At 44.3% G+C, this 14,848-nt stretch overlaps 1 protein-coding gene across 2 annotated transcripts; it reads right to left on the minus strand.

The window, feature by feature from the left end:
• Positions 1-8,587: 8,587 nt before the first annotated feature.
• mbl2 (mannose binding lectin 2) lies at positions 8,588-14,560 on the minus strand. 2 transcript variants are annotated; one of them, XM_008115795.2, is made up of 5 exons: positions 14,423-14,560; positions 12,896-13,088; positions 11,834-11,959; positions 10,251-10,334; positions 8,588-9,275 (listed from the first exon to the last, which is right to left on the minus strand). In XM_008115795.2, exons 2-5 carry the CDS (start codon positions 13,077-13,079, stop codon positions 8,896-8,898), a joined length of 774 nt encoding a protein of 257 aa, XP_008114002.2. In that variant the 5' UTR covers positions 13,080-13,088; positions 14,423-14,560; the 3' UTR covers positions 8,588-8,895. The 2 variants fall into 2 exon arrangements, with proteins under 2 accessions (XP_008114002.2, XP_003224134.2); XM_003224086.3 differs by lacking the exon at positions 14,423-14,560 and adding an exon at positions 14,131-14,282.
• Between the last annotated feature and the right edge of the window lie 288 nt (positions 14,561-14,848).

The following is a 14,848-nucleotide window of genomic DNA, read 5'->3' on the forward strand; positions in this document are numbered from 1 at the left end:
TAGGTAAGATGATAGAGCGGGCTGTACTGGGACAATTGCAACAATTTTTGGATGATACAGCCAGCCTGGACCCTTTCCAGTCAGGTTTCCGCCCTGGCCATGGGATGGAGACAGTCCTGGTTGCCATTACAGATGAACTCCGTCGCCAGTCTGATAGCGGCGGATCAGCACTACTGGTACTTCTCGACCTTACCGCAGCGTTTGACACTGTTAACTACGATCTAATGATTCACCGTCTCGCCATGTCCGGAGTTCGCGGTCAGGCCCTCAATTGGTTCAACTCATTTCTCCAAAACCAGAGCCAATGCGTGGAGTATATGGATCAAGTCTCTGACAGATCTTCCCTCCTATGTGGGGTACCCCAAGGTGCAGTTTTCTCCCCTCTTCTCTTCAACATCTACGTTAGACCCCTTGCTAGTTTGGCTCAGAGTTTCGGCCTAGATTGCTATCAATATGCGGACGACACCCAACTCCTTCTGCTCTTGGAGCAACGTCAATCAGGCAATTTCACCTTATGTCTGGAGGCCCTGTCGAACTGGCTACGTGCTAGTAGACTGAAGGTGAACCCGGCGAAGACTGAGATTCTTTGGCGTGGCCGCTCGACTGGTCTGACCCATTTACTACCTACCTTCAATGGTGCTGCCCTATCTCCTTCGCCTACCGTTAAGAGCCTGGGTGTCGTTTTGGATTCGCAGCTGACAATGGAAGCTCAAGTCGCTGCAGCTAGCAAACAGGCCTTTTTCCATCTACAACAAGCGAAGCAACTGGCACCCTATCTATCTGATGAGGCTCTGGCAACAGTCATCCATGCCACAGTCATGTCTAGGCTGGACTATTGAAACGCCCTGTATGTTGGCCTTCCGATGTCTACGACCCGAAAGTTCTGTATTGTTCAGAATGCGGCAGCCAGGCTACTCACAAGAACACCCATGAAATGCCATATAACACCAGTGCTGCAGCATCTGCACTGGCTTCCAACTGGTTACCGTGGTCTATATAAGATGCTAGTTCTGACCTTTAAAATTCTTTACGGCCAGGGCCCATCGTACCTTAGGGACCATCTCTCCTTCTCCCATCATCGACCATCCCAACGTGACTTACTTTATATACCGGGTCCTAGAAAAGTGCACTTATTTATTTATTTATTTATTTCAAATATTTCTATCCCGCCCTTCTCACCCGGAGGGACTCAGGGCGGCGTACAATTGGCAACAATTCAATGCCGATACATCATTAAAAACAACAACATATAAAAATATATTACAACCAATTAAATACAGTATAAAATATAAAACATATGCTTAAAATCCGTTCGTCCAATATCCTCCAACTTTATCCATATAACAATCTGGGTCGTCTTTATCATTTATTCGTTAAAAGCCTGGGCACAAAGCCATGTTTTTAAGGCTTTTCTAAAACTCAAAAGGGTTGGGGCTTGCCGTATATCTCTGGGGAGGGTGTTCCACAGCCGGGGAGCCACCACCGAGAAGGCCCTGTCCCTCGTTCCCACCAGCCGCGCTTGTGAGGCAGGCAGGACTGAGAGCAGGGCCTCTCCAGAAGACCTCAGGGATCTTCCTGGCTCATAGGAGGAGATGCGTTCGGACAAGTAGATTGAGCCAGAACCGTTTAGGGCTTTATAGGTCAAAACCAGCACTTTGAATTGGGCTCAGTAGCATATCGGCAGCCAGTGGAGCTGGCTTAACAAGGGGGTGGTACGCTCCCTGTAAGCCACCCCAATTATTAGTCTGGCTGCCGCCCGTTGTACTAGTTGGAGCTTCCGGGCCGTCTTCAGAGGCAACCCCACGTAGAGATCGTTGCAGTAGTCCAAACAGGATGTAACCATAGCGTGGACCACCGTGGCCAACTCAGACCTCCCAAGGAACGGGTGCAGCTGGCGCACAAGTCTTAGTTGTGCGAAGGCTCCCCTGGCCACCGCCGAGACCTGGGGTTCCAGGCTCAGCGATGAGTCCAGGAGAACCCCCAGACTGCAAACCTGCGTCTTCAGGGGGAGTGCGACCCCGTCCAGCACAGGCTGTAACCCTATTCCCTGTTCAGCCTTGCAACTGACCAGGAGGACCTCTGTCTTGTCTGGATTCAGTTTCAATCTGTTCGCCCTCATCCAGTCCAACACAGTGGCCAGACACCGGTTCAGGACCTGGACAGCCTCCTTAGTGACAGGTGGAAAGGAGTGACAGAGCTGGACATCATCTGCGTACAGATGACACCTCACCCCGAAACTCCGGATGATCTCTCCCAGCGGCTTCATGTAAATGTTAAACAACATGGGGGACAGTACTGAACCCTGCGGGACCCGACAAGTCAATGGTTGTGGGGCCGAGCAGGTGTCCCCCAAGGACACCATCTGGGACCGACCCTCCAGGAAGGACTGGAGCCACTGCAAAACAGTACCTCCGAGCCCCATCCCGGCAAGGCGCCCCAGAAGGATACCGTGATCGACGGTATCGAAGGCCACTGAGAGATCCAGCAGAACCAGCAGGGACACACTCCCCCTGTCCAGCTCGCAGCGTAGATCATCGACTAAGGTGACCAAGGCTGTCTCGGTACCATGCCCTGGCCTGAAGCCAGACTGTGCCGGATCCAGATAATCGGTATCTACCAAGAATGCCTGGAGTTGTGCGGCCACCACATGTTCCACGACCTTGCCCAAAAAGGGGAGATTGGAAATAGGCCGAAAGTTCTCCAATTGAGTGATGGCTTCTTCAACAGCGGTTTGATCACAGCCAATTTAAGGCTCGCTGGAAATATGCCTTCCCAAAGGGAGGCATTCACCACCACCTTCACCCACTCGGCCAACCCCTCTCTGGCTTCTCTCACCAGCCAGGATGGGCAGGGGTCTAGGATGCATGTGGTAGCCCTCACCTCTCCAAGCACCTTGTCCACGTCCTCAGGCTGAACCAATTGAAACGAATTCATCAAAATGGGACAAACAGGTGCTCTTGCTACATCCTCGGAGACTGCCATTAATATGGTGTCAAAGCTAGAACGGATCAAAGTGACTTTGTCCGCAAAGAACTGAGCAAATGCTTCACAGCGGGCTGCCGAGTTGTCAGAGATCCCGTCTTGGGGGGCGGGATATAACAAACCTCTGACAACTCGGAACAGCTCCGCCGGACGGTTCTTTGCGGAAGCAATATTAGCTGCAAAGAAAACATATGCCCTGAGATAGAGACATAGCCTTGCTCGGTTTGGCTCACTCAGCTTCGAACTCCACACGCCCTCTAGTTCCCTCTTCTTTCGCTTCATCGCTGCCAGCTCCTCAGTAAACCAAGGAGATGGTTTAGCTCGGGTACTCGAGAGGGGACGTTCCGGAGTGATGGTGTCTATTACCCTAGTCGCCTCCTTGTACCAGAGGGCGACCAGAGCATTGACAGAATAACCAGCCAAGGTGGCGGGAAATTCCCCAAGAGCCATCGGGAATCCATCCGGATCCATAAGCCTCCTGGGGTGGACCATTTTGGGTCCTCCACCCCTGTGGAGGTTGAGGGGCGCAGTGATTCTAAACCTGTTCAGGTGATGGTCGGTCCATGGCAAAGGAGCGATGGTGAGCTCCTCCACACCGCCACCTTCCTCCCATCCCTGGCAGAAAACCAAGTCTAGTGTGTGCCCTGCTCTGTGGGTAGGGCCAGATACTAGTTGGGACAGCCCCATGGTTGCCATAGCGGCCATGAAGTCCTGAGCTGCACCAGAAGGAGTGGTCTCGGCATGGACATTGAAGTCCCCCAGCACAATGAGCCGTTGGGACTCCAACGCCAGGCCAGAGACCATCCCTGCTAGCTCAGGCAGGGAGACTGTAGTGCAGCGGGGTGGTCGGTACACTAGCAGAATCCCTAAACTGTCCCGGCCCCCTACCCTCAGATGAGCACACTCAAACAAGGTAGACTGCGGGATGGGGCACCTGGTCAGGGGGATGGACCCCTTATAGACCACTGCAACCCCTCCTCCCCTCCCTCCAGATATTGGTTGATGCTGCACGGCATAACCTGGTGGACAAAGCTGGGTGAGATTGACATCCCCAGCCTCATCCAACCAGGTCTCCGTTATGCACTCCAGGTCTGCCTGCCCATCCAGGATAGGATCCTGGATGATTGCAGCTTTACCATTGACAGACCTGGCGTTCAGCAGCACCACCTTCAGATCGGAGGGCCCGCCAACCAGGGCACCCAAATTTACTGTGTCAGGAGGCCGTTTTAAATCTACAAGCACTCTGTTGCTCACCCTAGGCCGAATTAGATTATGCCTCCCTTTCCCGTATCTCCCCCTCCCCTGGATCACCTCGATGGGGGCCCCCCGGCTGCTAGACACACACCCTCTCCCTACATGGTCTACCATAATGGTAGACTCACTTTCACACATGAGGATCTTATTACCGCTGTCTCCTACTTCTATCTCCTTTAAGGACATATTGGTATTCTAACTGGGAGCAGTAGTATACTCAGCGTAAAGTGCTACAATGATGGTTACTTTACCCCAACCCCTATGAGAGTGCTCCAGTGCTTTTATCCATGGTTGTTAATTGCACTGGCCTAATAGACTTTAATCACTGCCTTCTCTTCCTGCCCTCCTCTTAGCCCTCCCTGCCCCTTAATTAACCTCCTAGCTCCTAATACACCTTGATCACAACAGATGTTAACAATAGCTGTAACTACCCAAAGTGCAATAGTGCTTAATTCAAATAAATAAAAAAAGGGGGGGGGGGGTCCAGCAATAAATATTTGATGTAAACATAATATATACTTGATGTAGTATAAGAGGTAGGCGGTTCAATTCAAGTTACTTCATAAAGTGCAGTAGTTCAATTCTATTGGAAAGTGCTTCTGTACTCTGAAAGTGCTTTAATAGTGACACACTGTCCCCTTAGAGTGCTTGGTATGCATCTAGTTTTTAAAGTTTTTAAAGTGCTCAGCAGGCAGAAGCTCAATGGCAGGAACTTCACAACAATAACAGTTTGAGGATTACAGTGTTAGTAGGCGGTAGGCTTGATCGATCCATGAAAAATTTGATTCTAAACTCGTTTCAAAACTAGAGGGGGGCAGCTTTTCGTTTCTGATGGTATTTCCGAATTTGGCCCCCAAAATTTTTCGAAATTAACGAAAATTCGTTATTTTCAAAATTAATTCGTTAATGGCGGACGCGCATGCGCAATTCCCAAAAACAGCACAGAGGGAGAGGACTTTACAGGACTCTCCCACCCTCATTTTTTGAGTGATCTTCTTCAAACTTGGTACAGTGGTAGAACACATTTAACACTGATAGCTCACCAAAATTTGGAACGTTTCCCTTATCCTCTGATTTTTGGCGAATTTTCATAGCTTTTATAATAAACCATTTTTTAATAATTGCAGAAATCTGTTCCTGGTTTGAAAGTCTTATTTCCTGTTAAATTGGGTTGTCTTTACTGTGAAAGTCATTGTTCTACTTCAGAAACTTTGTTTTTGTGGCTGAAACTTTGTTAAATTGGTGTGTGTGTGTGATATATATTGTGTGTGTGTGTGTGTGTATATATATATATATATATATATATATATATATATATATATATATATATAGTCCCTGCTTATGTGTGTGTGTGTGTGTGTGTGTGTGTGTATAGGTAAAGGTAAAGGTATCCCTTGACGTTAAGTTCAGTCATGTCTGACTCTGGGGGTTGGTGCTCATCTCCATTTCTAAGCCCAAGAGCCAGTGTTGTCCATAGACACCTCCAAGGTCATGTGGCCGGCATGACTACATGGAGTGCCATTACCTTCCCAGAAACACCCAGAAAATGGGAATTCCAGACAGGAAACAATCAGGGCCAGCTAATACCTCCCAACAAAGGATTCCCCCAGGTAGGAAGCAGCCAGGCTTTGAAGCTGCAAGGCTATTCAATGCTAATCAAGGTGACCAATTGCAACATTCACACTTGCCTCCCACAGACAAGAGTTCTTTCTCCCACCCTGGACCTTCCACAGATATATAAACCCCACTTGCCTAGCTTCGCACAGACGTCAAAACCTCTATGTCTGCCACAGATGTGGGTGAAACGTCAGGAGAGAATGCTTCTGGCACATGGCCATAGAGCCCGGAATACATACCACAACAGTGTGATCCCGGCCATGAAAGCTTTCGACAACACAACCACAGTATCCATTCAAGTTCATGTAGCGTGGTATGGACTGGAGACCTGTATTGGGGGGAGGGAGGGTGCGAATCTGGGCCCCTGGGAGTCGTAGTCCTCCCTCCCTCCCTCCCTCCCCGGGAGCAGCCGAGGACGGGCCTGGCCCACACCCCCTCACATCCCGGGCCTCTTCCTCCTCACCGCCGGGCCCCTCTCTGTCTCTCCAGGCCTGAGCTGAGGCGAGGCGGTGGCGGCGGCCATTTCCCCCCTCCGTCTTCCTCCTCCTCCTCCTCGGCCTCCTTCCCCCTCGCCCCCTCCCATTGGCTGAGCCCGTGACGCCCCTTTTGCTGAGGGGCAAAAGGAAAGGAGTTTGGGTGATTTGCAAAAGCTTTTTTTTCCTAACGAAAAAAACGAAGAAATAAGAAAAAACGGCCTCTCACGATTCGAAACCGCGATATCCAGACGTGTGGACAATCAAGGTCGTATATTGCTTCAAAACAAACGAAAATAACGAATTAATAACGGGTAACGGGGAAATCGAATTATTTGAGCAAGCCTAGTAGGCGGTAAGTCTCTTCGTAAAGTGCTTGGTGCATAGCAAGTTTGGTAACTGATACTTCGCCTTGCCTTCCTCCGCCGTGATAGAATTACACTACAGGAGCTGGTCCAGTCACAAAGATGTCAATAGGGCAGCGCGAAATAAGGGTGAGTTGCCCCACTAGAATCTCACCAAGCACAGGGTCCTTGCTCCACCAGCACACACAGCCTTGTCACAGAGCACCGTCTGCTTCCTCCAGCAGCTGCTCCTCCAGCAGCTGCTCAGCCGCCAGCAAGCACAGCGAGTAAAAGCAGTAGAAGGGGGGGGGCAGTAGAAGGGGGGCAGAGCCAAGCACAACAGCAGCAACCCCACAACTCCAGCTCCAGTGTGATGGTCCAGACGACCTCCAAGATGGCACACTTGGAAAGGACCAGACGCAGAGCTTTTTCTATTTCTGCCCCTGCCTTATGGAATACCTTGCCACCCTATATGAGAGCCATGCGTGAGTTAGGGCCTTTTACCCTAGCACTCAAGACCTGGCTCTTTCCTAGAGCTTTTAATCTATGTTAATTTTATCAATATTTGTATGTATGTATTTTTATCCTTTACAATTTTATCTTGTAAATCGCCTAGAGCATCTTGGATGGAGGGCTATTAATAAGTAATTAAATGATGATGATGATGATTCAGAAACTGGATTATATGGCAGTGTTGATCCAGCCTGAGAGACCATACTGAGCCAAAACTCCAGCAAACCAAGAGATTTCTATCCAGCACTTTATTTCAACTAGAGAATCAATAACACTATGTAACACAATTTTTGTTCCTGGGTTATAAATATCATTTCCTAATTGGTTATATCATAAAAACACAGGAAGATTTTTAAAGGCAAAATCTTTGTTTTTATGGGACATCCTGCAGCACATTTTGCTAGTTTTTAAATGAATAAGTCATAAAGTCTCAACCAATAGTCAGCATAGTCAAAACTCAGTAGGCTGTTACACTGAGCCAGGAAGTACACTTGAGAATGGTAACACTGTACAATAATATCATTCAGTGTCTTATGCACACTGCAAGTACCCATGGACAATCAGAGCTCTGAATCATGGACAAATCTAATAGCTGCACCCAGAACAGAATTTAAAGATATATGTAACACTATAGGTACTGCAGCAAACACATATTTATATGGTACTGCAATGTGAATACTATCAAATAGTTGCAATGGGATGGGGCAGCACCCTTTATACAAGTTATTCATTTGCAACAGGGTTGCAGTTATATCAGAATAAGATCCTGTTCAGATTCATAAAATTCTAGCTTTCATTTTTATAGAATAAAATCTGCCTGGATATCATCCTTTTTTAACAGAAGTGACAAACACGGATTAAGCATATTGATGAAGTGTGCTTATTGTTTATTGGTATATGTGATTTTATTTGTTTATGATTTGTTTTTATTGAGTTTTATATTGCTTGTTGCCTGGGCTTGGCCCCATGTAAGCCGCTCCGAGTCCCCTCAGGGAGATGGGGCGGGGTATAAAAATAAAATTATTATTATTATTATTATTATTATTATTATTATTATTATTATTATTATTATTATGCTGTTTTCCATAAATAAAAACATATTTACATTCAGTTAAACAGATCTTTGGTTCATTTTGCATATGGCAATTCATGTCTACACAGTATATCTGGAATTTTACTAATTGAACCTAGAGTCTGACTGTAGTCGTACTCCTAAGTTGAAGTTGGACTGATAGAAAAATCCCTCTCATTTTAATACAGATATTTTGTGGTTTTCTGTAATGTTTCAATACTCCAAAAATATTTTTAACCAACAAAAAACCCAAATGATGTTGAAAAACAAACAGATTCCTTCTTTCATATGATTTTAGCACTCTGTAAAAAAAAATCATCTTCCCCCAGAAGCGATGGACAAATCTGTCAGTTTTATTTATCCCTGCATTCAGATTTTGCACATTTGCATCAATCTGACTTTTCAATGAACTGAAAAGGGATTCTCACCCATCTTTAATGGAGACAGAAAATCTATCATTTGCACATTCTTCAGTAGTCCAATTTTGTGACTTTTGGTAATTTCCAACAAAGAAATCTAGCTCAGGCAAAGCCCACCCTATCTGTAGTATTGATCCTGGAGTAAAAAGTTAATTTAATTTACTAGATGTTCCCAACAATTAGTATGTGTGCTTCCGGAGTTAGAACTCTTTGTAAATAGATTAAACTTCACAAAATATTGGTGATTTATGTTCACAATTTAAATCATTCCATAACTGATTTTCTAGCACTACAACACAATCTTCATTATTATTGTAATCATTGGGCTCCCCTGACTTCCAGTTGGTATAACGTACAGGTGCTCCATTCAGATCTACAAATATGCCCTCTGTCTGGATATCATTTATACCAAGGAAAGCATGCTTTGGTGAATTCTTCTTCACCATTTCTGCCAAGACTCTGTTTTCAGGCTCATTCTTTGGACTGGCAAGTTTTCCACCTGCACTGGCACATAGATCTCTCCCCTTGAAGAAAGTATCTTGCTGGCCAGTTGAAACGAAGATTTTGTCACCAACGCTCACTGCCCCATGCCACAACAGACCTAGAATGGTGAAAAAAGTATGAAAACAATTTTCAGAAAATACAGTCATTAGTCCATAATATTCAGTAATGTGATTCCATTAAACACCTTTTACAACTAAATATTCAAACAACAAAAAGTCATCAATGTGTTTAAATACTTCATCCTGGATGGATCATGATGTATACATTTTGTTCTGTTTTGCATTTCCAATTGCTATTCCTACTAGTCCTGTCCTCCCCTCCTCCCCTAGTATTGGTCAGAATAGCAGCATGCATACTGACTGAAATCTCAGTAAGAATACTACAACGTATGTATTTTTTTTACAGAGGACATAAAGCTAATATAAATTTTAGTGAATGTCCATGAGAGCATAGTGTTTGAACTCCCATCTTCATATGAAATATGCCAATCCTTCTTTCTGCACTTTACTGTGTAATGTGCAGTTTCCCTGACATCAATTTCTTGCAGAAAGAGCTGACATTGTAAGAAATTGAAACTGGAAGAATATTCCCTTCACATGCATTACCAAGAGCAAGGTAAGCAAGCTTATGTAGTGAAACAATCCCAAATGATAGATGGGGGCGCAGTGGCAATTTTCACCTGGTCTGGAACCTCCCCTGGGCCATCTGAGAATTTAAAAAACATTTTCCCAAAAAAAGTTTCGCCACGAAGTGCTCTTTAAGGTGCATATGGGAAACTGAATGAATATGTAACTGAACTGTGGGCAATTTTGCGTCACGTATATGTGTGTGTGTATGGGGGGGGGGTACAATTTTCTCTGAGGATCTGTGGATTTTGTAATTGTTTTCAGAAGATCTATGCAATTGAACCCACAAGAAAAACAGCAACAGAGATTTGGGATTTTGCTAAGAACATAATACGAGAGGTATTTGCACCATGATAACTTTACTATCAACCTATTACTTTCACACATGCACATGCTTTCAAAATAAAACTAAAAACAAAGCACAGAAAAGTCATATTTCATCTTACGCTTTCTGATTTTTTTAAGGTCTTCTTGAAGACTTCTTGTAGTCTGTTCCAAAGCTGCAACTTGTCTTTGAATTGTATCAAGAGCTAAATGGTAAAAGGGAGAAGGGAGAAAAATATAGGTAAGACCAAACATTTCTATTTTATTTGAATTATGATATGTCATCCAGATTGATACCAGTACATTGCAATATACTGGATCTGTAATATGCTGACTTAATCAATTATTTTGACAGTTGTAGTTTTTTCCCCTTCCACAATGGACTTCAGGGCAGTTTACACGGGCTGCTGAAATAATGCAGATACTGAATGTCAACTCTTGAAAGCTATCGGACTCAAACAGGCTCACACAGACAGCTCCGTGGAAACGCTTTATTGAGGGCCTTCTTTTCAAGATGAAAACAAGCTGAAACTGATGTGTTCCCACCAAACCCTGAGTATATCCGCTTCCTACCTTCCCCCCTCCCCACATTCACTCATATCTGTTATATGATTCTTTTCCCAGGCTTGAAAAACCAGACCTGGCCATAAAACCCATCCCTAGCCAGATGGTCCTTATCATTTAGATTATCTCCCACCCCCCTATTGCTCTGGCAGGACGTGGAGAGTGCAGTTGTCATCAATGCTGGGCTATCACATCCTGACACTGACCATATTGAGGTATGGGGTGTATCTACACTGCAAAATTAATGCAGTTTGGCACCAGTGGTATTTAATTCTGGTAGTTGTAATTTAGTGCGGCACTAGAAATTTTTAGAAGAGAAAGTTAAATACTATGTAAAACTACAGCTTCCATGATTCCATAGCACCAAAGTTAATTCTTCAGTGTAGATGCACCCATGCTGAGCTCCTACATCATATGCCTTTAGACAAGTGGTTCTCAACCTGTGAGTCCCCAGGTGTTTTGGCCTACAACTCACAGAAATCCCAGCCAGTTTGCCAACTGTTAAGATTTCTGGGAGTAGAAGGCCAAAATACCCTGGGGACCCACAGGTTGAGAACCACTACTTTAGGCCATATAGCACGTAGGAAGAGTTTGTCTCCTGGTTGGATTCTTTGCTGGCCAGATTAGATCCCTTTGCATATGTTTACCTATATGTTTTGTTGAAGCCAAGTGTGAACCTATGGTCAGGTTCACAGGGAAACCACCATGTGGATGAACTGTCCTTTCATATTAATGTGTCAACAGTCATCCCTGTTTCAGAGGTGGCTCAAGTGCTGTCTGAAGTTTTGGAATTAGGATGAACTAACCATAATAAGAAACTGTTTGACATATGGTGAACCCATTGAAAAACATTTGTGTCCTGCAAAGCACATGGGCCCCATAAAATGTATTACCTGGGCCTACTGTTTGCTAAATAGAGCTATAGAGGAAGAATGATTCCAAGGTGTCAAATGTTTTCTCATTGCCACAAGAGAAGAATGTCTTGTGTTCTGGAAGGTTCTAATCATCGACAGAGTGAGCACTAAGATTTTGAAACAAGAGCAAACAAGCTGTTTTGTGTGCTTTAGATTAAAAAAAAAAACATGGGAAGAGATAAGGGGTGCTTGGCTCCAAACGTAGCCATAAAATAATTGTTTCTTACTGGCAGCATCTCCTTTTTGTCCTTTTTGGCCTGGGATCCCTGTACTTCCTGGGATTCCAGGAGTTCCTAGGGATCCAGGAGGTCCAGCCTTCCCAGGAGGTCCCTGTGGTCCTCTCACTGAATCTCCTAATGCAAAGAAAAACAAAAGATCACTTTGAAGTTAGTAGTTCCCAATGAGAACATATAGCAGCAAAGAAACCATCAATTTAACTCTTATTATACTACCTTTATGTGACTTAGTCTTCCTCTGGTATTTTGCATGTAGCATACTCAACAAGTAGGAAGCAAATGTGATTTTTGCCAGTGTCATTGCAAACTACTGTTGATGTTGTTGCTTCTATAATTTATTTTTTCTATACTTCTATCCCACTCTCTCTCACCCTCAAGGGGGACTCAGAGTGGCTTAAAAACTGGCAAAATTCAATGCCTAAATCAACAAACATATACAGTAGAGTCTCACTTATCCAACATAAACGGGCCGGCAGAACGTTGGATAAGCGAATATGTTGGATAATTTACGTCGTGATAAGGTGCTATATAAGATATTATATTCTAACTTTGCCACTCGCCAAATGCCTGCTTACACAACCAGGTTTTAATTTTGTCCTGAACACCAGAATGGATGGGGAAGACCTGATCTCACTGAGGTTCCACAGCTGAGGGGCTACAACCAAGAAGGCCCTCTCTCTCGCCCCCACCAATCACACTTGCGAAGGCGGTGGGACCGAGAGCAGGACCTCACTGGCAGATCTTAATACTCAAACTGGTTCATAAAGGGATATATGTTTGGACAGGTAAGTTGGGAAAGAACCATTTAGCATTTTATAGGTTAAAGCCAGTATTTTGAATTGTGCTCGGTAGTAGATTGGCAGCCAGTGGAGCTGACATAACAGGGGGGCTGTGTGCTTCCTGTATGCCACTCCAGTGAGGAACCTGGCTGCTGCCCATTGGACCACTTGAAGCTTCCGAACAGTCTTCAAAAGCAACCCTACGTACAGCGAGTTGCAATAGTCTATAAAACAGTGCTTACAATTGTACTGTAATATGACACTTTTGCAATACCTGGGTCTCCCTTCTCTCCTTTTGTGCCATCTTTCCCATCTCTTCCAGGTAAACCATTGAGTCCTGGGTTGCCACATGCCATCACGGGGCATGAGTTTACTTCACATCTGCATGTTTCAGAAACTGCAGCCAATGTCAGTGAGGATCCCAGAACTAGGAATCCAAGAAGCTGGAGAACATACATTGCTAATACCTTAGAAAGAGAACAGGGTAAGAGGAGATTATTTTCTACTACCATTTAAAAAATAGCTATGACAATTATGGAACTCTTTACCCAAGTTAGGGAGGACTGTATTTCACTTACATTTGTCCACATTTTGTTGGTTACATCAATACATTGTTTCTCATTGACATAATAGGGAAAGCGTTGTTCTTGACCTAATGCATGTGAAGAGGACAATTTCCAAGATGTCCCATTTTTAGATATTTTAAATAAACTACATATCCTGGTTTGTGTACATTCCAAATTTGAGAGCTCTTTGGAAATGAACTACTTTGAGTCAAGTTTCAGTGACTCATTCAAATATTTTGGACTATGTGTGTCCTGCCTGACTACTTTCTGGGCATTCTAGGACTAACAATAATGCACTCTTCTCTCTCATACAAATGTGTATTGAGTCAAGAGTATTGATTTCACATATAGCATCTTTAAGTTTAACTGGTATTGCACCACCTGACATCTGTCAGGAAGTAGCAGTCAATAATGAAAGAACCAAGGCATCGACATCTCTGACTCATCCTCTGTTTGGATATCAGCTAGCATGCCAATGCCTTAAATCAAGAAACAGCTTTCTAAGATCCACAGAGATACTCACAGGACTACCTCAGCAAGCGAGAGTCCAAACGTGGCACGTTATAACCTGGAACCTTAATTCATGGCTGATACAAAATGAGAAACTCCTTCCTGGACACACAAAAGACTGGGCGACTCAGAAGGTGCTGAACAGACTGCGCTCTTGCACCACGAGTTGCAGAGCCAACCTTAAGTAATGGGACTACAAAGTGGATTCTATGACATGCTAGTGTGGAGAAGAGCAAACCACAGACCGCTTACTACAATGCAGCCCGAACCCTGCTACATAACCAATGTAGGACCTTCTCACAGAGACACCAGAGTCACTCCAAGTGGCCAGTTTCTATTTTATTCAACTGCATCAAGAGCATGGAGGAAGATCAATTGGATAAAGCAACCACTAAAGGTAGGGGAAATTGAGATGTAAAGCAGCATTACTTACCAGCTATCAGCTCAATCCAAATTCAAATAAAATAATTCATTTGATGTGAAATGATGCAAAGACAGAGGACAAAAAGAGCAGATTTTTCTTCTCTTCAGAATGATGAGAAAAAAACAGGGCAAGGGAAAACCCTCTACACAGGTAATGTTTATTTAATCCCCAGGCTTGCACAAGTCTATGCATTGCAAAATGGGGCTTTCTTTTTCACCATTTACTAGCATGAACAGTGTTTTTTTATGATAAGCTCTTTACCTAATGATTGACTAGATAACAAGAATACATTTAAAGTTACCTTTTCAGATCACCTCTCCAAAGTTGTTTCTTCCCATTAAGATCTTGTGGCATTTTATGATTGCCAGTCATAAAAAAATCTGCACACTTGGTACTTTTGAAACACTATCAAAACTAGTTTAGTACACAGGACTTAACTTCTGCTATGGTTCTCTAGAATGACCTTTCTTATTATGCTAATGTCTAATGAGGTTGAGAAATCTTTAAAAGGGGAGGATGGGAAAAGGGTAAATATTAGGAAGAAGGGAGTTTGTATGCATAGTTGCTCAAACAAAACCAAGTTCCCAGAAGGAAGAGAGGTGGGTCACATTTGACCTCACCAAACAGTTAAAAAGAGTTCTGAATGGAGATCACAAACACATTTACAAAAGGTGGACCATTGTTTAAGAGAACTGGGAGACACTTTGTTCCCTATCAGGTACACAGA

Source organism: Anolis carolinensis, chromosome 3 (assembly GCF_035594765.1).
Source record: "Anolis carolinensis isolate JA03-04 chromosome 3, rAnoCar3.1.pri, whole genome shotgun sequence".
NCBI lineage: Eukaryota > Metazoa > Chordata > Lepidosauria > Squamata > Dactyloidae > Anolis > Anolis carolinensis.